The following is a 24,330-nucleotide window of genomic DNA, read 5'->3' on the forward strand; positions in this document are numbered from 1 at the left end:
TGATGTCCTTATCACGATTGACTCCTACTCATGGATCCTCCTCTACCCGATATCATCTAGTGAAGAACCTACATAACTAATAAAGGTTGTCACATACAATGGATTTGATTCTAATACCACAAATCACCAACTCACAGCCAAAAGCTTAAGTTGTTTGAAGGAAGAAGGCTAACAAACCTATGTGGCATCTTTTTTATCAGCTGATGCAGAACTATGACATTGGATACCATGGTAATGAAAGTCCAGTAGACCAAGGATCATCCAGGTTGTTTCTCCAAAAAAGGATCATCCAGGTTGGCCCAATGTCCAACCGGTTTTCAGGTTCGTTTCGGGGGGTCGAAGGCCTACCCAACATCCGGACCAGGGTTGGCCTGGTCCATCCGCCTCAGTCGGTTGAGCAAGCGTTACGCATACGGCGAAAGCCCCTATCAAAAGGTCCACATATGCACTCTCGTGACACGCCGCGACCGCCACGTCTCTGGCCTCGTAGATGCTTCCCGAATAGGGCGCACCGCACGGCCGCGGCCACACCGGCCCGACTAGAGAGCGCCATCCGCTCTTCCATGCCCTCCTCATTTAAATCTTCAAATCCCCTTCCTTCAGCTTTCTCTCCGAGCCTCCCCTTTCCTTCTTCCAAACCCTAGCCCCCCTCCCCCCCACCACCCACGAACTTTCCCATTCCCATGACTCCACGCTCCTCCTTCCCCATGGACGCCCAGAACCGCGCCCAGGACCTCGCCGCTTCCATCCTTGCCGCCGCCTCCCCGCCCCAGATCGCCGCCGCCTGCTCCGCCGTCGACGCCTTCCTCCGCCGCCACGCGTCCGACCAGTCCCGCGCCTTTTTCTCCATCGCCTTCCCCGCACTCCTCTGCCGCCTCTTCGGCTTCGACGACTCCCCCCGTCCCCCCCCCTCTTCCGCCTGGATAGACCGCGCCTCTGCCGACCCTCACCTTGCCGCCTCCCTTTCCGACCTACTTTCCCCCCAGGGCATCCTCCTCTCCTCCATCTTCTCTGTCGATCACCACGCCCTCGTCAAGTACGTCTTCCCCCTCGAGCGCCTCCCCGAATGGATGCGCTTCGCCCTTCAGAGTGATAAACCATCATCCGTCCTCTCCGATCTGTGCGCTCTCTTCAGGAACAGGGTCAAGGAGGACAAGATCCAGGGATCGCACCAGCTCCAGCTCAATGTCTTTGAATACTATATGTTCTGGTTCGCGTACTATCCCGTTTGTCGAGGAAATAGCGAGAAAAATGATCGTTCTATCAGTGATCGGAAGGTTCGGAGGTTTAGATTGGAGAATTGGACCTCGTCCCTCTCTGTCCTCTCAAGCGCGAGTCGCCGGCCCGGGCAGAAGGCAGAATGTAGCTTGTATCTCCGTCTTCTTTACGCTTACCTCCGAGCTTTTGTACCAAAGTATGGTCTGGGATCTTACCAGCCCTACCGCAGTTCTCTTCTTCATTACTCATTGAGCTATGATGGTTCTGCTTTCTTGCAAGCCGAGTTCTTGGTGCACACTTTTATACACTTTTGGATGGTCAATAACGACTTCTCGCCTTTGCCAGTGCACGTGTCCCATTCTCTTGTAATGTCATTCCCTTATCGAGCAGTTTTGGGTGAGACTCCTCCTACTGCTGGATTGGGAGAAGTATTGAAGTTATTCGTGAAATATCTGATTTGTAGGTTTGCTGCTCCCAACAATGAAGGGAATGACCAGACGGTGTATGGTGGAAGTCCTGTGAGAAATGGTTCTGTGGATGTTGTTCAGTCAAGGGCTATGATGGTTCCTGGTGATAATTCTTTCGGTTCTTGGAACTCAGTGATGCAGAGGCCTTTGTATAGGTTTATATTGAGGACTTTTCTCTTTTGCCCAATGGGAGCTTCTATTAGGAATGCTGCCCAAGTGTTCTCTTTGTGGGTGACCTATATGGAACCATGGAAGACTAGTCCAGAAGATTTTGTTGAGTTTGACACACAGGGAGTTGCCCAGAATCCGGGAAGTTTGAGAAGGGAGAACCTTGGGAAAATTAATGAAGATAAGGAAGGGAACCGAGTAAAATCTTTATACTCGCCTCCTTGGCAAAGCTATGTGTTGTCCAATTATCTGTTCTACAGCTCACTAGTTGTGCATTTTCTTGGGTTCGCACACAAGTTTCTCCATGCAAATGTGGAGTCTGTGATTCAGATGGTTTCACAGGTTTGCTATTCTTCCTCTGCTATCTAATCTTTTACCTTTCACTTGAGAGTTTAAAGCTGTTGCATTTTCAGATTTTTGCTTTATATTGCATGCCATAGTAGTACATGTAAGCTGATGAACTGGTCCATGCTGTGCATTTATGTATCTAAATGTCTACCCATGTGATGGTTGTTATGTTGTCGGTACAATAGAAGTTAGTGTGTAATTCACATGCAGCTTGCATCTTTAAAAATGTTTGTGTTTCAAGAAAGTTTTTTTTTGGGTAAAGGATATGTGTGTTAACATGATGCAGGGCAATTTTCTTTTATTATATATATATATATATATTGCATGCATTATTGTTATAAGAACACCTCTTTTTCTTAATCATGTCATTAAGTTTGTATTGCATGCATTATTGTTATAAGAACACCTCTTTTTCTTAATCATGTCATTAAGTTTGTATTGCATGCATTATTGTTATAAGAACACCTCTTTTTCTTAATCATGTCATTAAGTTTGCTATGATTTTTTTTTTTTTTTAGCAATTGGATTTTTTTATTAAATGATACTTCTGTGTGTGTGTATGCATTATTGTTATAAGAACACCTCTTTTTCTTAATCATGTCATTAAGTTTGCTATGATTTTTTTTTTTTTTAGGAATTGGATTTTCTTATTAAATGATACTTCTGTGTGTGTGTGTGTGTCTATATATATATATATATATATATATTGCATGCATTATTGTTATAAGAACACCTCTTTTTCTTAATCATGTCATTAAGTTTGCTATGATTTTTTTTTTTAGGAATTGGATTTTCCTATTAAATGATACTTCTGTGTAATGACTTAGTTGCTTTTGAAAGAATAGTATGCCATATGTATTGTGTTACTCAAACATGATACATGTGTAGGTAGGTGACATTTATCATCTTTGATCGAGCTTATCAGTCTTTTTAATAATGATAGAATTCACTTAAATAGGTAACAATGGTGTGCTTGCAATGCTGGATATCACTTTTTGTCTCGTAAGAAAATGGAAATGGTACGAATGCTGAATAAGTAGGTTTTCCTAGCGTCTGTATCTACAGTATTGCATAGTCAAAGTTCTTTCATATGTCCCTTTTCTAATGCCAGTTTTGAACCTCCTTTTTCTACCTTCGGAGTGTAGATATTTAAATAGTAGCAATTTACCCTCTGAGATAGAAGCTGACCCGTTAAAACCCTGAAATACCTGCATAGGTTTTTAAAGTAGGGTCCTGGACTCCTCTGATACCTTTTAGATTTGCATACAGTCCAAAAACTGATTTGTTGTATTTTTGCCGACACCTGATTTTGCATCTCTCCTCTTTGACAAAGTGCTCCTTCATTGAGTAAATTTGCTAACTCATAACGCACCTACTCAAAATGCATGAAAACCTCGTAATCCTGTCACAGTTTTCATCTAGTCAGCCAGCTTACGCTTAAAATCTATGATTTTTGTTCCTTGTCAATCCAAATCTCCAATTCATATTGTAAGTTGTTCACCCAGCTAACATTGCTTCCCATTGGTTCTCATTTTCTCATTGCACTCTGGCACATAATAAGCTGTCAAGAGAAAATAACTGCAATAGACCATCTTTTTATTGGTGCAAACTTTCTCTTGAGATATGACACATATGAGTCTCTTCTTTTACCTTTCATCTGTTTTTCTCTTTATCTTTCATTTTTGAATGTGGTTTGTTATTGCTTGAAATATGCAGTTACTTTATATTATGCTAATGAGTAATGACTTATATTTTATACGAACATATTTTCATGGGGTGATAAGACTGATGTTATAGTTATCAAACTCTCCTGTTATCAAACATAAAACGTTCATCACTCATACAACCATTTTACATCCTTCCAGACATCATTCCCTCTTTCACATGCTTTGATGAGAATGTTTGCACCATCATTCCTGTATTGTCAAAACCATGGACCCTTAACTCTCTCTCTCTCTCTCTCTCTCTCTCTCTCTCTCTATATATATATATATTATATATATATATAATATATATATATATATATCTTAAGCACACGTGCATGTAGAGAGAGAAATATATCATTGAAGCAATGACTCTCATTCTTTGACAACAATACCCAAGTATTCAACCTTTTACTAAAACCATGCAATTTATTGGAAATCCAAGAAATGCCTTAAGTTTTTCTACACCTATTAAGGTCTGCTGCTTTTATTCACTTTTCAAGTTAGCTTCTTGGATGCAAATCATATAAGTTCTCATATTTTGGTTAAATTCATCTTGAACTATTATGTTCCTATATATCAACATCTAATATCTCGGACTATTACTGCTGTTGTTGGTGTTACTAGTTCACAGTTTCATTTTGCAAAAAAAATTATGCAATCCTTTTCCTTTATAACTATGGTTTTCTCTTTTTTTTTTTTTCATTTTTATATTGCTTTTTTCACCTTTCTTAGAAACATGTTTTTATATATAGTTTAAGCGATGGTTGCATAACAGCCTATAAATTTTTCTCATTTGACTAGTCTCGGCATTAGATGAGGAAAGCTTTGGTAAACAGGCCTTCAGTTTTTTTATTGTTTTCCTTTCCTTGCCCTGTAGTTGAGATACGTCATAAGACAGATGTCTTGCAAATGGATGGACTATTCTTTTAATTTGACAGTATTATTTAGCCACTGTGTTTGTGACTGCGCAAAAGGATTAGTTTCTTTTTTTGTTGAAGGCTATTCCTCATCCACCATGTTTGCATTTTAATCTGATTTCCCAATTACCTTGGTATTAACCTTACTAAATATTTCTACTGGTAGAAACTAGTGGCCTTTTTCACTGTCAATAAAACTTCAGTCATATATGCAATTAATACAGCTGCATTCATAGCCTGTCTAAGTGTTGCATGGGCTAATATGGCAATAGAAAAAGCATAATATTATAAAAAAAAAAATTGCAGAGAGATTTAAAAAGGTAGTTGTACTGGTTTTGCTTTTCAGTGCTTTTACAAAATGTGGAAGGTTACTCAATCATAATAATAATAATAATGAGCATTTTGTTGCATCTGATCAGTATTCTTATTTCGCATATTTTTTATGAGGCCTTTGTCTCATGGGGATAAATGTTTGATTTTTGCCAATCTCCAATCATGGGGCCTGATAACACTGTTGCTGGTATATGGAAGTTCTGAAAGGAATAAGGCATGTGCTTTACTATATTTGTAATTCATGGTTTATGTTTCAAGAATGATGGATTAGGAAAAGGCTAATTGTGTGATTTATATACCACTGCCCTTAACTTATCTTTTATTATAATACACAATTTTCAAATGATTTTCCATTCAAACACTAAGGGTGTTCACATGGTGGTTTACTTTTGATGCAAGGTTTCAAGCATTCGCTATGAAGCAGTTAGCAGGAAATGTAACGAAGATTAAGGAAACTGCCTGTTATATAACTTGTATAATTGTAGATTGACATTCATATATTGTGCAAACAGTTAAGAGAAAAATTAACAAGAACTCATCATGGTTACATTTTTTTTTTAAAAAAACAGAAACATCATAATCATGATCATCATGAGGAAATTGCCTGTTATATAACTTGTATAATTGTAGATTGACATTCATATATTGTACAAACAGTTAAGAGAAAAATTAACAAGAACTCATCATGGTTACATTTTTTTTTTAAACAGAAACATCATAATCATGATAACCATGAAAGCACTTTTTAGGCCTTACAGTAAGTTTAAGAAAAATCTTGGTGGTGATGGATGTGGGAATCTAATATTTGGGTATTGTGCAATAAACTGTACATCAATTCTTCTTACTACAAGCTTGATTTGCTTTAAGTGTGTAATGGGAATAGATTTTAGAATTTAGAGTCCTGGAATGAGATGGACAGTTTAGGAAGCTAGATTTTCTTGTAGGAAAGATGCTTGCTTTTAGCCTATCAAATGACAAGAACCAAAACATGGTATTTGAATGAATGAACAAATCTCAATGAGAATTTAATTGGAGAGTGGAGGTTATTGAGAGAAGACCCTTTGATGTTCGAGATATCAAAACTAGATATTGGTGCATCGGTTGAAAAGTCCCATTATGTACTTGTAGTGGTTGGAGCACCAAATTCTGGTTGGCATGCTTGAATATCAGCAAATCATAAGAAAAAAGTTAATTATGTTGAAAGGCTGCTTGTTATTATCTCTACTCCTGTATTTCTTACATGGAAGGATGCCTTTGTACAACCAGGTGCATAATTTCTGTTTTGGGACATGGTTTTCCCTAAATAGGTACTTGTACAATTCACTGAATACGCTAAGTTAATTCTGTCTTAGGAAAGATGCTAATGAATGAAGACTTTAGTGAGACCAGCTTGATAATGCTTTCTTTTCCATTAAGATAGATGGGAGCTAGGTAAGATTAATATATATTTTCCACAATCTTCATTCAATGATTTGCAGTAGCAGGTGGCATAACCCATATTTTTCTATCTAAAAATGGTAAAACCAGCTTTCAAAAGCTCACTTGAAATTATTGTTATAATAATGAACCAGTGGGTCAGATAGCTGCTACTCATGCCCAACATGTTCAACTTTGATGTGATTTGTGGCTGATTCATAATGACCCACAAATCCCTAACTTTTTATGCAGTTGTATCTTGTTGGGTTTGCAGGAAAGCTCCAAAGTTACCACCATACCTAAAAGCAGCTGCCTTGCCAGTTGGTAGAGTTCATTTTGAAGACTGTGACAAACTTAGCAAAAATATGTCTCTCAAAGCCAAATAATCCATCCCTGCCATGTCTAGAGGCTGATTTGCAATTTATCTGTACATTCTTACACATTTTTTTATCAGCAAGTTTTCTCTTGAAATTTTGCTATTGGCTATGCAAACTCTACTAGTAGTAGTATTCCATCTTTGGTGCTTCTATAATGCAGCATAATTTGTTGTTAGGCTTTGCAGTGAATGCATATTTGATGTAGTTATGCCTTATTGGCTGAAGAACAAAGTAGCTCTTGATTAATTAGTAAAAGAGAATAGGGGATGCTTGAGTTGGTTTTGCCTTTATTGTGCTTATATCATTATTACACTACATAAATATGCTAGTTCAAAAAAATTCGGCTAAGTTGTTAAATCTGAAACAGCTGCAAATGGACTATGGCTTTAACTCGTTCATCTTGTTCTAGTTTTGATCGGGTTTGTCATTTGACCTGTTCTACAGGTGCTAAACGTCTTGACTTCATCCAGAGAGCTGCTGGAACTCCTTCGGAAAGTTGATGCTGCGTACCATTCTAAACCAGTTGGACCTTCTTCATATTCTTCTGATGAAGTACATAAATATGTACCATCAATTCGTGAACAGTTGCTGGTAATGAATGGTTTTGACCCTTGCATGAGTCTTCATTAATCATTTAAAAAATGAGATACGGTAACCTGTATGAATTTCCAATGTCTATATTTCTGTTTTTCTTTTTTTTTTTTTTAGTATTACCTTCTCTTCTCTTAAGTGTTTTTCCTCTGAGTTGGTGTGTGTGGCAAGTTTCCTGCTTGAGATACCATTTAATCTGTCTGATGATGATATGCCCATTTTTATGTTAATGTCAGGATTGGGAGGACGGTCTATGTGAAAGTGATGCAGATGGGTCTTTCTTACATGAGAATTGGAACCATGACTTGAGACTTTTCAGTGATGGCGAAGATGGAGCTTACAAATTACTGCAGGTACCTGTTCTGCTTGTCAAGCAACCATCATTACTGTCTGGTACCTTGCACTGGCAGCTTATATGACTTTCGCTAAATTACATTGACATTGAACATTGATGAGCTGACATGGCATATAGTGATTAGAGAGAACATTAATCGAAGGTTGGGCATTCGCTAAGTTATGTGGTGATGTATAGTCTCAACCCAAAGTGAATTGAATTTGCTTTAAGAGTTTTTCAGAGTTGGGTAGATTTTAGTATCAGCTTAGAAAGCCTAGGATGTTTACATTTTACTGGGTGCTAGTTGACATGTTAGTGCTGTACCTCTGTATGGCTTCTGTTCTTCACTAATGTTAGTTCTGATCTGTTTTGACATTTTCAAAATTAATAATCTTATAGTAGTTTTGTTGATCTTTTTTGGTGCTTATTGCATTTTTCCTCAGTTGATAAAAAAATTCCTAATAAATTTGTAAATTCTTGTCTATCATGATTGGTCCTCCAGCTGTTTGTGCTGCGCGCCGAGCATGAAATCCAGCTAATTTCTGGGGACGTCTCACATAACCTCCAGGCTTTGGATTCAATGAGATCCCAGATGAATATCCTTTTTGGGGGTCCCATCAGGAAGTCTTTGACACCTATCTTATCCGAAGACACAAATGACCTGCTATACGGACGTGAGGTATTCACTCCTAAGCATCCAGGAGTGGGGAAACGTACATGGGCTGATGTGAAATATAAAGGTGATTGGATGAGGAGACCTATCTCAGACACTGAAGTAGCATGGCTGGCAAGGCTTTTGGTCAGATTGTCTGATTGGTTGAATGAATTTCTTGGCCTTTACCGAGTTGATGAGAATGATTCTCCCGGCCCAACATACGTGGAGGTGGGTGACGATGAACCTAGCATTGTGGGAGGACCAAAGGAGGCTCTCTATATGATGCTAGCCCTTATTGGTTCATGGCTTGGGCTGTTTGGCCATGCAGTAATAAAGTTCATGAGAATGCATCGGGTGAGGATAAATTTGAGGGTGCTGGCGTCGAAGAAATTTGTAATGGTTTGGTGTTGTATGCTGTTGTTTCTGCATTGAAGAAGGCACTTTGTGTGGCCTACGCAAATCCCAGCCCTGTGTGATCATGCTTGGCTACCATGTCATGTCATGTCATGTGCCACTGTCACTACAGTTTGCTGCTGACGAGTCGTAAATATATGTACAGTCATACATACAAAGATGTGGGGATTTTACGAGTTGTTTTGCTACAGTATGTGAGTGCAGGAAATCCTGGTGGTTTTGATGGAAATGAAAGGTTTCTTTTTCTTCAGATTGTTTGTTTGGCCGTTTGAACTTGTTGGACGATCCATTTCACCGGTAAAGTTTGATATTTCTAACACAACCATCAATGTCGTAAGGCAAACATCAGTAGTAAAGCATGAAGAGCATCAACCTTGTTCTGGTAGCGAGGTTGCGTACGGTGTTATTGCATGAAGATGATATTTATTAGATTTTAAAAGTGGTTACTGTGTCCGTGATATTCATGAATGTTGTCCCTGACGCTTCTATATTCTAGCAGCATTGCTTGCTCAAGCCGCAGCGGAAGCAATTTATCGTAGGATTGAAATCTGTATATTCTCACTTTTCGGTGTCGGGGGCTTTCAGCCTCACTTCGGAGGTGATAGGGTATCCGCAAGTATTTTAGACTGCTTTTTCCCACCCTCGTTTTATTGGTTTTAGTTCTCCGTTCACCTAGAGACACAAAATGCTATTTTGATGTATATCGCGTCGTAATGTTTTTTTGTCTTTTTTTTTGTTTTTGGGTGCACTACCGTCTTTCTTTTGTTACTTTTTAAAAAAATATGTAAATAGGCTATTATTATATATGCAAAGCAAAATATCAATTATTTCAGCTTTCAGGTTTGCTGCCAATGTGTTCTGCAATGATGAATGTTAAATTGAAATATGCTAGAGATACATGCCAAGGTATGTGCTAGGTCATGTTGCATAGCATGTTACTACTGTGTAAACCAATGGTTGGATAGCTTGTCAGGGGGCATATGCGAAGGTTTTGCCTTTTGGAGAGGGAATTTTATAAAATTGGAGATGTTGACCGCAATTTCGACTCAAATTCCTAAAAATCAGCCAAGAGGAGGATCAAGGGGTAAAAAATAATAATAATAAAAAAAAACTTCTCCTAAAATTTTTAGGATTTATTTTTTATAGATAAAAAATTTATTTAAAAATTTATAATTTTCTAAATAAATATTTAAAAGATAATATTTAAATAAAAATAATTTATTAATATTTTTTAAATAAATTATTTCATAATATTTTTTATATTTTTTTAGATCTGAAGAAAGTGAATGATTGGGTTATTAAGTATTGAACGATAAAAATATTGAAAATGAGGGTAAGATATTTTAAAAATATGATTAAATATTTAATTTATTGTTATTTTATAAATAAATAAAAAAATAAATTATTTATTTTAAAAAATATAAAAATTTAAATAAATTAGTTAATAAAAAATTAATTAATTTTTTATAATATTATTTATAAAAATAAATCCGAATGGTGATAGAAAAATTACCACCAAGCGGCAACGGAAAATTCTTAATGGTGTCAGTTTATCATCCACGAATCAAAAATAATGCCGCATCTACCGGTTCCGACCCCACTTACGAATCCCCGGATCCGGTTCACGATGAGCAACGATGGTTTACGGTTTATGGTTCAGTGAGCCCGTACATCGGCTCCTCGTCAAGCAATCCGAGTTATGGGCAAACCCTTTCTCGGCTTCTCACGCATGTCCTTCCTTCCCTGCGTTCCTTTCTTCTATCCTCTTTTTCTCTCGCATTATTAGTTTCGATTGGATCGCATTTCGATTCGATTGTTAACAAAGGAGAGAGAGCAAGATGGTGCTTTCCCAGAAGCTTCACGAAGCCTTCAAAGGGACGGTGGAGAGGATCACCGGCCCCCGCACCGTCTCTGCCTTCAAGGAGAAGGGTGTCCTCAGCGTTTCCGAGTTCGTCCTCGCCGGCGATAACCTCGTCTCCAAGTGCCCTACCTGGTCCTGGTTAGCGGCTCCCTTCTCCCCCTGTTTTCCCCAATTTCCCTTTTTAGGTATTCCATCTCTTCTCGCCTTTTTATGGCTTATTTGCTCTATGGATTTTGCTAGGGAGGCGGGCGAGCCGAGCAAGAGGAAGTCCTACCTGCCCGCCGACAAGCAATATCTCATCACGAGGAACGGTATGGGAACTCACGTCCCTTTCTTGAAATTTTCTTGAAATTCAGTTCGTTGTTGTCCCAAATTGATGTTCCGGACTGGGTAGGGTACAGTTTGAGGCAAAAATTGAAGTTTTGGCAACCCGCAGCTCTTGATTTTAATGAGACGAATGGAAGTACCAAAAAAAGATAGAATCTTGGGTACACGATGTTCTTAATTTCAATGAGACCAGTGGATATTCTTGACACGCATTTGGGTGTTATTACTCTGTTTTCAGTGCCTTGTCTAAGGAGGGCTATTTCGGTGGAAGAAGAATATGAAGCTGCAGGAGGGGAAATTCTGCTTGATAACGATGATAATGATGGCTGGCTTGCGACTCATGGGAAGCCGAGAGGTGAGGCATTGCTTCTTTTGGATAGGGTTTCCTGCAATGTGCCCTTCCTTTATGTTGATGGTTTGGCTTTGAATTTCCAGAGACTAAGCATGACGAGGAGGATAACTTACCTTCGATGGACACCCTAGAGATCAGCAAAGGCCAGGCTATTCGGTCCATCCCCTCATATTTTGGTGGTGAAGAGGAGGAAGATATACCTGACATGGCAGATTTTGAAGGTTCCGATAACCTTGTTGAGAATGATCCGGTAAGTTGCATTCTCTTTCATTTTGCCACTTCACAATTTGAGGATGTTGCTCTGCTCATCTGATGTGCATTGGCCTTTTTAATTGCCAAGTTGTTCTTGTGTCTGTGAAATTCTGTTATTTAGTTGCCGTGCTTTGGGGGCAATTTTATTGTTTCCACATTCTAATGGCTCGTTTTCTATCTCAAAAATGAAACCTATCCATTGCTGATGTATTTTGTGTTCTACTAAGGCCTGTCTGGTTGGCTGTAATTGGGCATCTGAACTCAGTTCGTCCCAGGGAGCATACTTCGGGCATTTGGTTGGCCCGAACTGAAGCTGAAGTGAGTTCCTGCGATGGCCTAATTTAGGAAGAATTGGCAGCCACATCCACTTGATTGAAGTGGGCTCCTGCTCAGCCGACTTGCACCAAACAAATGGGCCCCTAGAGGGATACTTCGACTTCTGATGACACCATATTTTGCTGCATGTCAGTGTTCTTTGTTATCAGACCACAAACAAAGGAATGGGAACTAATTCTTCTGCTATGTCATCAGGAATGCTTAAGATAAAGAAGCATGTAGAGTTTGGAAGCTGAGGTGGGACAGCCTCAAATCTCATTAAAAAGCGGTTTGAGATTGTCAGTTTAAGAAATAGAGTTTTACATGATACTAATTGGATAGATGAAGGAGAAGAAAAGAAAATTCCATCGAGAGAAATAAGGGTAAAGTACAACAGTTGCGCAAGCATCGGATATTTTATATGGAATGTTGAAACTGAAACCAAAATTCAACTTCAACTTAAACCTTATCCAAAAGTGAGGTTGTTTTGTGGTTTTGGCTGAAGCCTACTTATGGGACCAATTGCACTTCTTTATTTCATTAAATGAAGGATCACGTTTTCTCTAGATTAATCTTAAATTTAATAAGTTTTGAGAGCATTTCGAAACATTGTGATGTCAGATTTAAAGAGATCCAAGGAAAAAGTTCTTTTACATATGTTCGGCTGTCGTAGATTTCCAGATTTCATAGAGATTTTGTTATAGTATGTTACTTTGCTAGTGTATCCTATACAAAGTTGCCATCAAATTTCTGTCCTGAAGTGATCACAAATTGCAACCCTTGAATTTGATTGAGTAGATCAAATCTAAGAAGATGAGATTTAATGACATCAAAACTCTAATAAACATGTGGATTTAAATCATTCCAACTATAACATTGAGGAATGGAGAGCCGGATCTCCATTCAGTGTCGTTTGCTTTCTTGAGACATAGCTAAGTTGCCCACTTTCCTTAAAAATCTCCTTTCTTCATGAGGCATTGTTGGGTGCCCTCTCTAGTTGAAATTCATTAAATGCTAGCCATTAAAGGGTATTGATCTCAGCAGATTAACCAATATCATTGCTTTCTATTTAAACCTTGATGGACACAGTGTGACCCCTATGTGCTGAGAGACTGTTTCTATGCTTTGACCCCATGACACCTACATTACAATGAACCATACCATTGTGCTTAAGGCCAGCCCTCTTCTTTCTATATTAAACCAATTGTACCATAATAATTAGAAAATTATAACTCTCAATGGTTGTGATGGAGCTTGTAAAACTATATCAAATGGTTAATGCCTTGAATCAAATTCTTTCTTTTTTTTTTTGAATTTATGAGATGACAAGGGTTCATCTCTTGAGAAGCCAGGGACTTTCTGACCTATCCACTAACCAAATGTTTCACCTCCTCATGTCCTGCTGATTCTTTTTTCCTTGACAACATGGGACTCGAATGGGTATACTTGTATTCTTCTACCAATACAAATGAACTAATACAAAATCAAATTATATTTTCAACAGTTGAAGTCTGGTTCTGATAACCTTATTGATCCTCTATATAATCCCAATTCAGAATTGCGAAATGAATTATTAAAATCTTATTATCCTTAAGATTAAAATTATTTAATAGGTTATGTAATAACTTTTTTTTTTCCTTAGGATGGGGTTTAACCTAATAAGCGATTGCACATATACTTCTGTTAGTGATATTATGAACATTAAGCATGCTTTTTAATATTTTATTTTTGAAATTTATTTACTTCTTTGACACAAAATGGCTGGCATTTTTTTTTTACTTCGGAAAAATTTCTAATATATTATTCTTCACTAGATGTTCCTTCACACTTTATTTTACTTAATTTAAGTTGGCATTTTTAAGTTTCTTTATAATTTCAACTAAATGGATGAAATTAGAGTAAAACCATTGCTACAAGCAGAACCACCAAAATTTTGTACCAAAAAGCCGAACCACCAAAATTAGAACTAATTTTTCTTGGCCAAAAATGATGACATTCATTTCATTTTGGCATAACTTTGATATTTAGTTGTTAAAAAAGTATCTATTATTATACTTTCAGTACACGGAAGGTTTGAAAGATTCCATCCAAAATATTCATTTAAGATGAGACACTAAACTGCCAATTGGTTTAACTCTCTGTTTTTATAATCACCATCATAAATAATGGGAAGCATTTTTCATGTTTTCCTGTAGAATATGTTTTAACATGTTACCGATTTTTTCCATCAATTAAAACATGTTACCAATTCTTGTACATCCCTTCTATGCCTTTACAAGCTCACTTGGACACTTAATTGACTATGCTTTCAACCTTTGCTTGTTTTATGAGGTCAATTTCTTCTTAAGCATTCTTTATATCACTTATGGAGTGGTCTTTTTAGTCATTAATGACTTTGAATTTCTATACCCCTTCTTTAGTCACTTATGGAAGTAAATTTCGAATTTTCATCTATATGTTGTTTTGACTAAATGCAGGCTACTCTCCAGCCAACTTATTTTGTTGCACATGAACCTGAGGATGACAACATCCTTCGAACCAGAACATATGATGTTAGCATCACGTAAGTGCTTATTTTTATGAAAATCAAGACCATTCTCTTATGTAAATTGTCTCAAGGATATAATTGACATATTAGTATTGCGATCAAGAGTTGCATATCTTGTTTCATTTTATATAGTTATTTTTATTTAATATTCAAACACAAATGGTTAGTTGCATATACTCATATCACATAGTGCCTATCCTTCGAACACGAGCACATAAATGCATACACACATTCTTCTTTCCTGATTTAGTTACAGCATTTATCTTAGAATGTTCTGTTTGCTTGTAGAGTGTGGTTGTCGGATGACTGACAGTATTATGTTATTGGTGCCTGGGAAGGCTTTTCCTAGACTGTGTTGCAGACACCTAGCTTCGGTTGGCACAGATGCCTAGCTGGCCCTTAGTTCCATCCTGCCACCTAGTTGGCCTCTAAGAGGCTTGATCAGATGGTCTCTAAATGGCTCAGCTTAGCCTTGACGACCTAGGTTGTTTAGGTTTATACTATCTCTTCATATGGGTTTAGTTATCTGACAAGGCAGATGAAATATAATCTCCATATCCCCTTGGTCTAAAAATCCCTAAGGTTACCTGACTTGCAGTTTTCAGGTTTCATCAATTCGTTTTTCCCCCAGCTTTTTATTCTTATCTTTATTTGGTAGGGTTATATGCTGCATTTACTTGAGCAATTAGGCATCTCTTTGTGGGGTGGCCAATTGATGTATTGTATTGTTCGCATGAAATTTTCATTTTATTAATTAACATGTTGTGCTACGATTAAGTAGTTCCTTGAGTCCATGTTAATTGTTTTCTTGACTTTCCTTAATATTCTTAATTTTTAGATATATTCCCCTTTAAATATCAGATAGGAGAAGAGAGAATACAAAGGAAAATATATTGAAAAAAAGGAAGCAAGAAAGGTCCACAATCTGGTAGGGTGCTGTGTACCTCCCTTGAGCTCTTTTTTGTTGGGGTAATCGCTTAAGGGTAACTTATGGTTTACCAATTAATGAGTTGCCTATTACATTGATTTTGGACCATGACTTTGGTCCACATGCATTAAGGCACCCCTAAACATCTCAATAACCTGATAAGTAGATCCAAGAAATAAAAACATCATCAAAGCATCAATGTTCCTTCTCAACTTGGAGCATAGAAATTTGAGGAGCTAAGCCTTCCCGAGCACACAACTAATTGCTTGTGTTGCTACACTTCTGTGAACATACTAGCTAATTAGTCTTTACCTGACGTTTGAAGTGACCATTTTTATTTTTTTCATTCACCATGTTCTCTCTAGTAAATTGATAGCCAACTTTATATGTTTTGTTGTCCATGAAAAATACAGTTATCAGTTATATGCTTAATCGCCTAGCCGCTACAATAGAATGTAAAAGTTTGTTCACTTATAATTTAGTGACTAATATGTGAACTGATCAATCAACTTTCAGTGATTAAGTGAAACTTTCATTCATTGCTGTTCATGGAGCCTCATCCAAACTCATTAATCCAGCCTCCCTTCCACTCATGTTAATTTCATTGCTTATTAATTATGCCCATGGTTCAGATAAACTTTTTTATGGATTCAAAATTTTTGTTTCTTGGATATGATTTTGGGTTGCCTACTTTTGCATCTGTTATCACATTAATGATGAATCAATTATTTGAAGTATTAGAAGGCAGCGAGGTAGACAGATATAAAGGAATCTAAGGAATGAAACATGTCATTAAAACTACTACTCCCCTTTCTCAGTAGACTGTTATGTGTTAATTTTGTTAGGTTGGGGATCAGGATACACAAGCTATAACAAGATTTCCAAGGTGAATAAGGTGGCCATGATGGCAGTGGACTAAGAAACATTCAGAGCTCATACCAGTGTATTATAGTGTCTTTTTCCTATCTGGAATCATGATAGCTTGTATTTTACTGAAATGTATAAACTATGTTTTTTCTTCTTGACACACATAGCTATTGAATATCTCAGAATTTTAGAAGTTTGTTAGCCATCTAGTAAGTACAGTTGATATTAAAAAGTTAAGCTCTTTTACACTTTTATGGGAACCCATCAAACTAGCTATTTTGGAATTTTTGAGTTTTCTTTTTTTTAGCTAGGCTTATTACTATATCTTTGTTTCCTATAGTGCAATCTATATGTATCTATATTTTTGAAAATATTTTGATAGTTCTGTTTTTCTGGACAGGTCTAACCTAGCAATTTTTGCTGCAGGTATGATAAATATTACCAAACTCCTCGTGTATGGCTTACTGGATATGATGAGGTTGTACCACTAAACCTATATATTTGCAATATAGTCAATACATGCAATGTAACAATTATATCAAAAGTAACCATATATCTTATGAGAGGATTTGGATGCTAGATACCTATATCAGTCACTTGTGGTGGTAGGCTGTTAGCGACCTTTTGGTATTCACTGTTAACAAAGCTACTACCAACCATTTAGAGGTATAGAAAGCCTCGGTATAACATGTTATATCTAAAATAACTATTCCAGAATGAGTGATTGATTCACCAATCTATCTTAAGAATGAGTAATATTTTCTCAAATATTGTTGGACAAAGTTGCCATAAAAGGAACCAAATTATACGCACTTCCTGCAACATAGTTCTGTAATTTTATTTTTATTTAGTTTTCTTGATGCTGGATTTTGATTTAATACCTTATGTTGGAGCCTGTTTAGTGGGTTCTTGGTGTGAGGCTAAGTAGTGTTATGTATCAGTGCCAGAAATTAGGAAAATTGGATCTTCGAAATTAAGAGAACCTATAGTTGTCTTATTTTTTCTTTTAAACTTTTACATTATCACTTTCCTTTTTTGTTTATTGGGTACATATTTATATCTGATTGCACTGGTTGGGGACATTTTGCAGCCCTAGTTAGAATTTGTTTTACTTACTGTTGTTGGTAAGTTTTGAATAGCTAGATGTGCTGTCGTCATGGTGGGTGACTGTTGGGATTACTCACTGGACTAGTGGGCTTGATGTCAATGTTTACAAGAATAAACCATAAAGTAGTATAATTTCACCAGGCCATTTCCTTATCAACTTATTTCGATGTGTTATTACAGTCAAGAATGCCTTTACAGCCAGAGCTTGTACTTGAAGATGTGAGCCAGGACCATGCACACAAAACGGTGATGACTTCTAACTGTTATGATGTTCAAAATGTGACTCCACATGCATATGCCTTATATTAATATTTGATAACTTACTATATGCTTGAGCTTTTATTCCACTTACAAGCTCCATGGTTGCTAGTCTGATACATTCTTAATTTGAATTGCCATTTAGTGGATTTGCACTGTAACATTAGTATCATATGAGAACATAAATTCATGCAACTGGATCTCTTTCTTTTGTGTCAGTACATGTGCTTCTGTGTACCGGCACACATTCAAACACATTTATGTAGTTATCTTTTTACAAATTCTTGACTGAGAGAGCTTTTCTTATAATCCATCTTCCATAACAGAAAGTGAAAAATTTTCCACAAATACTTTTAGTAGATTATTTAGAGGCAAAATGTTTTCTTGCTGTCCCTAATTTCATTTCTTAACCTCCTTGCACTTGTATAATGTCTTTTCAGTTGTGTTTGTTGCTGTTATTTTTGTCCCTTTTATTTGATAGTAATGTTGCCATTTCATTTTATTCTTTCCCGGACAACATAGATCCTGTTGGAATATTGCTCAATTAATCATTTTCATTTTGATTCATTTTGATCTGTGTCAATGCGGAAGCTAAGATAAAAGAATAAAATATCTTCTCAGTTTGTATCCAAGACCATACAATTTTGATGGCTCGAGTAATTGTGCAGATCCTCAAGACAATTGGAGGACCTTATTGGCATGAAACTGTGTTGATTGACCATCATGTTCAAGTGTCCGTTGCACTAGAAAGGGATAAAGTTGGGAAATGTCATATAGCAGTTTACATGATGTGCATCAGTGCATGACTGACTGATCATTTTCCTGGCTTTGAACCTGAGTTCATGATCTTACCCACCTTCGTTGTTAGGCATAAAACAAACTTATATATGATAGAAAATAAGGCATGCTAGTACTTAAATACACATGCATAACAACCTTATTTTCTAGAATACTGGAGAAACTTTGAATTATTCACAATTTTTTTTTTGTTAGTAGAGTGATTCTTTAAACTATTTTCTGAAATGAAAATCCATGAATTGTTCACATGTTCAAGAACTTTATGAATAATTATGAATTGTCTGCAACTTGATCATAAAATTCTCATTTTGGAGTTGGTATTCTTTTTGTTTCTTCTTGTTGTGTTTATCATATTTTTTTCTTGGCTAATTTTTAAATTATATTTGTAATATTATTGTTTTTCATTTTTCTAATTTTAAGTTATTCAAAATCTTTGTAATCTTTTGTTAAACAATATGCATTTAATCTGAACTTTGAATCTTCCTCTAGCCAGATTATTTTGGAATTGTGACTATGGTTCTGGCAATTCTTCTTTAAGAATTGCTTGAACTAGCTTGGTTACAATTAAAGGATTTATTGCTTATCATTACCTACTCTAAGAACCTAAGATGGTGATTGGTGCATGATCTTGTTGGCAAGAGTACTTCAAAATCAATAGTAGTATTCAGAAGTGCAAACCTTATAATGTTGGTGTTCTGTGCCTTGACTAACATAAGCCATTCGCATGAATCAGATGCCAGGTTACTGCAATCATCTTCATCCACTTATGTACATACTTTGTGCTGATGTTGCCTTCTTTGCTTCAGACCTTCCTTACTTACCCTTTTGCTAAAGTATGCTCTTGCCTTTGATCAGAATCTCTTGCTTTTATCTCTGGATGTGATCATGAACTATCGCTTGGCTCAAAATTTTAAATACATCCCTATATTCTCCTTTTGTTTTTATTCAGTTGCGAAGTCCTTGCATTCTGCAGTTGATAGCAGAGATTGCTAACTTATGGTTTCAAAACTTATTCTATAATTACAGTTTTATATTTTACTCCATTTCTTTATGCTGACATATTCTCTCTTGCTCTCACATTAAACTTTGTTTGTTGCTCTTGGTTACACATTAAACTTTGTCTTGCTTTTGGTTTCAAAGGTTAGACATTTATCATTCTCCAAGATGTCATCCCACAGGGTTTGCTTTACTGGCCCTCACTGAACCTGCCACCTGGGATGTTCACTTGGTGATCACCATCCATGCAACCACATCTTGATTCCAAACATCATGATATGAGAGTTGCCCCAAGTTTTTAATCTGTTTGATAATCATGAAAGCTCCCCTCAATCACACTTGTGTTAATAATAACCCACCACCCTTTCTTCCCTCTCTCCTCTCCCTAAAGGTTTACCATTTTTATCAGTTTGCTTTAAGAATTAGATGAACTTTGCTTAGATTACCAAAAATTATTTCTTTATGCGCAGGTTGCACCATATCTGAAGGGCCTAAGGTGATCCTTATTGGAAATTGCATGATGGCATAGATATTTAAAATCATTTTTTCTATTTATGTTTCTCCTAGTATACAAGATATAGAGATATTGAACAGATCTGAAGTATATTTGTTTGTTATGGTTTTGCCACAAACTGTTCAGAACTACCAGGCTTTACATGTCCTTCTGAATTTGGCATCCTAAACTACCATAAATTCCTTAGGTGATCTGATGCAACAATTGTATATTGTTTAGGATAATTTAGTCTCAGTTGTACAATTCTACATTCTTCTTTTATGCAATATATGTATGATTACTCCAAACAATACTAGAATTTTTAAGGAAACCTTGTAGAGTCCTTTCAGTGAGGGCATATATTTGTCAGGTCAGGCTTGGGCCAAGATCTACTTGAACCACAGGCAGCTAGCCATTAGACCATCTGGTGGATCCAATTGTATTGCTTGTTGCTGGATTTGGCTATGGTACATCTGAATCGATGATAAACTGATTCATCATGATTTACAACTTTGTTTAGTGCTTAAAACATCGTGATGAAACTTAATTATTAGTCATCATGTAATTACTAACAAATATCCTTTTCACAGAAAAAGATGAAAAGGGAACAAATAATTTGTTTTGAGCTATGGGTCAAAATTACCTGTACAGTTTGAATTTTTTGTCGATGTTTTAGTGTATGTATTACACAATGAACAATGTTGAGTATCATTTTCATTCACCCAATGTACAATTCAGGGAAGGGTATGAGATAGACATGTCTTAGGAAAAATTATGCATGCATGTATATATGACCTGTAAAGAACAAGAGCTAAGGTTGTGGTCATGGTTTAGGCGTTATTGGTTGTTGCTGCACTATACTGTGAAGGGTGGAGAAAGGAAAGATGAAGGAAAGGAGGGAAGCAAGCAGAAGGGGGTCCATATGAGCAGTTGTGAGCTTGGTGTTGGTACGAAAGCAAGTAGGATTGAGCTACCTTAATTTTGTCTTTGATGCATCTAATCTCGTTGTCGCATTTTCTGAAATCCTTTGATCACATCATGTGTCATGTGACCAATAGTGTAAAAATTCAAGCCTTATCTGTCCAAAAGTTGATTGAAGTCTGGACATCTAACACCAGGGATAGTTGTTAAGCCATGTCTAATAAACCCAAGCCCGAAATTCTTTTGGTATGAGTCTTCAAGTTGACCAGGCTGGTATTGCCCACTGGTGTGCCTACCTCTTGTCTACTGATGAAATCACGTAGATCCCTATGGGTTTCCTTGTCTCCTTGTATGCATGCCAATGGAGAATGTGTGTTTTATTTCATGTGCTCCTATGCTTGTGCATGTAGTTTGCACAGCTCAGGATGTTGTCACGTGATTGTGGCATAGTTAAGGTTTATTAATTTACCAAAACAAGCTATTTGCTAGTGTGTCAAAATGTGGTGCATGCAACTACATATGTGCCTATGCATATAGATGCAGCCCCTCGACCACACCATATTGCTTAGATACAGTTACAATATGCATTCATGCTGCATATGGCCGAAAAGGAAGTCTACATAGCATTATGTGGCCATATATGTGGTCTACTTATAATTCTAGGGCCGCATATCCAGCCCACTCTTAGGTAGTTCTGTGCAGATGAACTAGGTTCAAGGCTTCAAGCTGATGGTTTTGGTTTGATGTGGTTTTCAATGGGCCTAATAGGGATCTTAAGCATTGGTCTGCTCTTTTTTTAGTATTATAACTTGGCTGTTAGTATTAAGCACTAAGTGGCAAGAACTAATTGCTAGTTGTTATTAGCATTTCAACTGTTTATCAGGAAAGGAAAAATATTACTGTCGTTGTCGTCGTTGTTTTTATTGGATTTAATGTATTTTTTTAGATTGTTAAGAAAATAGTAACTGCATATGCAGCTTGCATACCAAATATTACTACGCAGTCTCCTTAACCCCCACATAGTGCAGCCATCTTTTAGAATATAGTTTCATTTGGGCTATATCCGATTCTTCCTTTGTTGAGTTCTTTAGCTGGTGCATTAGTGGGATAGCCCAGGAATATGCTCAAGGAGCATGGAAAGAGACTGCAGCTGGTGGAAGCTGCTTTTTATGAATAGGCAAGTTTCAGTGAAAAATGTTGTATGTTAAATGTGTTGTTAAGCTCATGAAACATCTGAGGATTCCGAGTTAGGCAAGGGTCTGTTATTTACAGGAGCAAAGGCAAATAATACAGTTAAATGATTGTTATTAGATGCTAGTTAGGTTTATATATAGATCTGTCCAACTAGGATTTATAAATGAAGGCCACAAGCGAAATGATGTTCATAGTTAACAGAATGTTCAACAAAGGTGTGGTGTCGACACCCTTTTGCTTGTCTGGAATGGAGAGGCTACTCATATGCATTGGAATCATGCTCTCTTTTTTGTAGTTATTTGAAAGAATCTTCATCTAACGGCAGGTTCAGATCTTGCGTTTTGTTGTGTGATGAATCTGTTGTTTGCTTTGTGGATAAGATTTGATTTTAGACCAAGGCCTTTCTGATGCTATCATTATTTCTCTAGAAGTTGAATTATAATGTCTTAACTTTATGTTCTTATCCTTTTGATTTGTATTAACAATTCCAATCACATTTGGAAGAAATACAGGTGACAATTGAGGACCATCCTCATCTGCCAGGGAAGCATGCGTCTGTGCATCCATGTCGACATGGGGCTGTGATGAAAAAGATCATTGATGTTCTAATGTCACGTGGAGTTGAACCAGAAGTTGATAAGTAATGTTCTGTTGTGCCATAATTTATACCTCAAGCCTGTATTATGCATTTATGGTGGCATAAAAAATCCTTCCATTTCTCTTCCTTGTTGAGTTTTAACAAAGGTACTGTCTTGTTAAATTCGGCAAATTGGATCAACAGTATACATTTTCCTCGACCTTTGTTGGACGATATGCAGAATCACATTAATGCTTCCATCGTTTCCAAGTTGATTTGTCATTTGTCTCATTTCTGTAATTCTCCCTTCCAATTAATAGCCATCTTTATTTTTACCTGTCCATTTTAATATTTTGTAGACAAAATATCCTGCTCTCTATGCTATTGAACTATTCTTTTCCTTATTTTGCTTCTACGTTTTTCGTGCAGGTACCTTTTCTTATTCTTGAAATTTATGGCGTCGGTGATTCCCACCATCGAATATGACTATACTATGGACTTTGATCTTGGTAGCTCCAGCCACTGTTAAAAGGTATGCTACCTGTTATTTAATTTTGATCGAATCATTACTTCGTTATCTTGGGTTCTCAAAAGGAGGGAAATAGAGTTAGAAGTTATTAGTATATTTAGTTGTTGAATGAAGATGTTAGATGCAAATATCATAATAGGGAAAATTTTCACTTGCATACACCTTAGGTTAACCGACTTTGTGGGGGTTGTTGGGTTCGAGTGTCGTGAGATCTCAGATTTGATTTGCTTTTTGGCTGTAAAGCAGGTGGCAGCTAGGGCTGCAGTGGTGGCCTGAAGTGGTCGTTCTTGTCCATATGCAGCGTATCTTGGAACACATTGTACATACCACGTGTGTCATGCATATCTGAATTCTCAGTAACATGAAAGCTTGTTCAAACTCTTTCTGGTGGTAAATGGTAATACAAGTGAAAGAGTCTGACGGTTGTTTGCTACTCAAATAAAATTGAAGAAAAAAGAAGTATGCAGTGTTTGACATGGTATATTGGCAACGTTGTTCGTTCGACTGTTCTTGCTTTCCTTTTCTTTAATAAAAAGAAAAAAATAATAATAAAAAAAAGAAGATGAAGTTGGGCCCTTGCTAAATCATCTCGGTTTTTTCTCGGGTATTCTGGGAGGACGGTAAGCTTCCTCGTGGTTAAAAAATGACTTGGACTCGTATGTTTTTGCTGGAGATAACTTGGAGCGCGATCAGCTGCGCTACCTCTTGATGACTGATCCCAAGACCTCAGCATCCTCGTGTGATTTCTGTAGCCAAATCAGCAATTGTTTAAGAATGCTGATTGAAACTGGAGGCACGTTGTTTCGAGACGCGACGTCGCTTTGGATCGCGAGGAAAGGACACCCGTGACACTCGATATATTTGTCCGATTCGTTGTAAGCTGCTATGACGCCATTTTATCGAGAATAAGTAGGGTGATGAAAAAAAGGTGAGTGCGCATGGCTGGGTTAGATGTGAAAAAAAGGTGTATCATGTGAGAGTGTACTAGAGAGAGAAAGGTTCTGCCTTAAACGGGGCGTCACAGAACCAAACCGGGCCCAGCGCATCATCACCGCTCCTGACT

The 24,330-nt window shown here is 37.1% G+C and overlaps 2 protein-coding genes across 4 annotated transcripts; both read left to right on the forward strand.

Moving 5' to 3' along the window:
- Positions 1-557: 557 nt before the first annotated feature.
- On the forward strand, positions 558-9,194 carry LOC105043683 (uncharacterized). The gene is given in 5 exon segments (XM_010921341.4): positions 558-2,195; positions 7,395-7,541; positions 7,778-7,894; positions 8,378-8,927; positions 8,930-9,194. Coding segments are annotated over 5 exon segments (2,403 nt in total). The 5' UTR covers positions 558-683; the 3' UTR covers positions 9,007-9,194.
- Positions 9,195-10,625: 1,431 nt separating this feature from the next.
- LOC105043682 (autophagy-related protein 3) lies at positions 10,626-23,748 on the forward strand. 3 transcript variants are annotated; one of them, XM_010921339.4, is made up of 10 exons: positions 10,627-10,943; positions 11,046-11,116; positions 11,371-11,487; positions 11,568-11,734; positions 14,529-14,614; positions 16,821-16,872; positions 17,682-17,747; positions 22,674-22,801; positions 23,168-23,270; positions 23,511-23,748. In XM_010921339.4, the coding sequence occupies exons 1-9, from the start codon at positions 10,783-10,785 to the stop codon at positions 23,265-23,267; spliced, it is 948 nt and encodes a 315-aa protein (XP_010919641.1). In that variant the 5' UTR covers positions 10,627-10,782; the 3' UTR covers positions 23,268-23,270; positions 23,511-23,748. The 3 variants fall into 3 exon arrangements, with proteins under 3 accessions (XP_073111795.1, XP_010919641.1, XP_010919639.1); XM_010921337.4 differs by having other exon boundaries at positions 23,514-23,748; XM_073255694.1 differs by lacking the exons at positions 23,168-23,270; positions 23,511-23,748 and adding an exon at positions 19,291-19,390 and having other exon boundaries at positions 10,626-10,943; positions 22,666-22,804.
- Positions 23,749-24,330: the final 582 nt, after the last annotated feature.

This window comes from Elaeis guineensis, chromosome 4 (assembly GCF_000442705.2).
Source record: "Elaeis guineensis isolate ETL-2024a chromosome 4, EG11, whole genome shotgun sequence".
Taxonomy (NCBI): Eukaryota; Viridiplantae; Streptophyta; class Magnoliopsida; order Arecales; family Arecaceae; genus Elaeis; species Elaeis guineensis.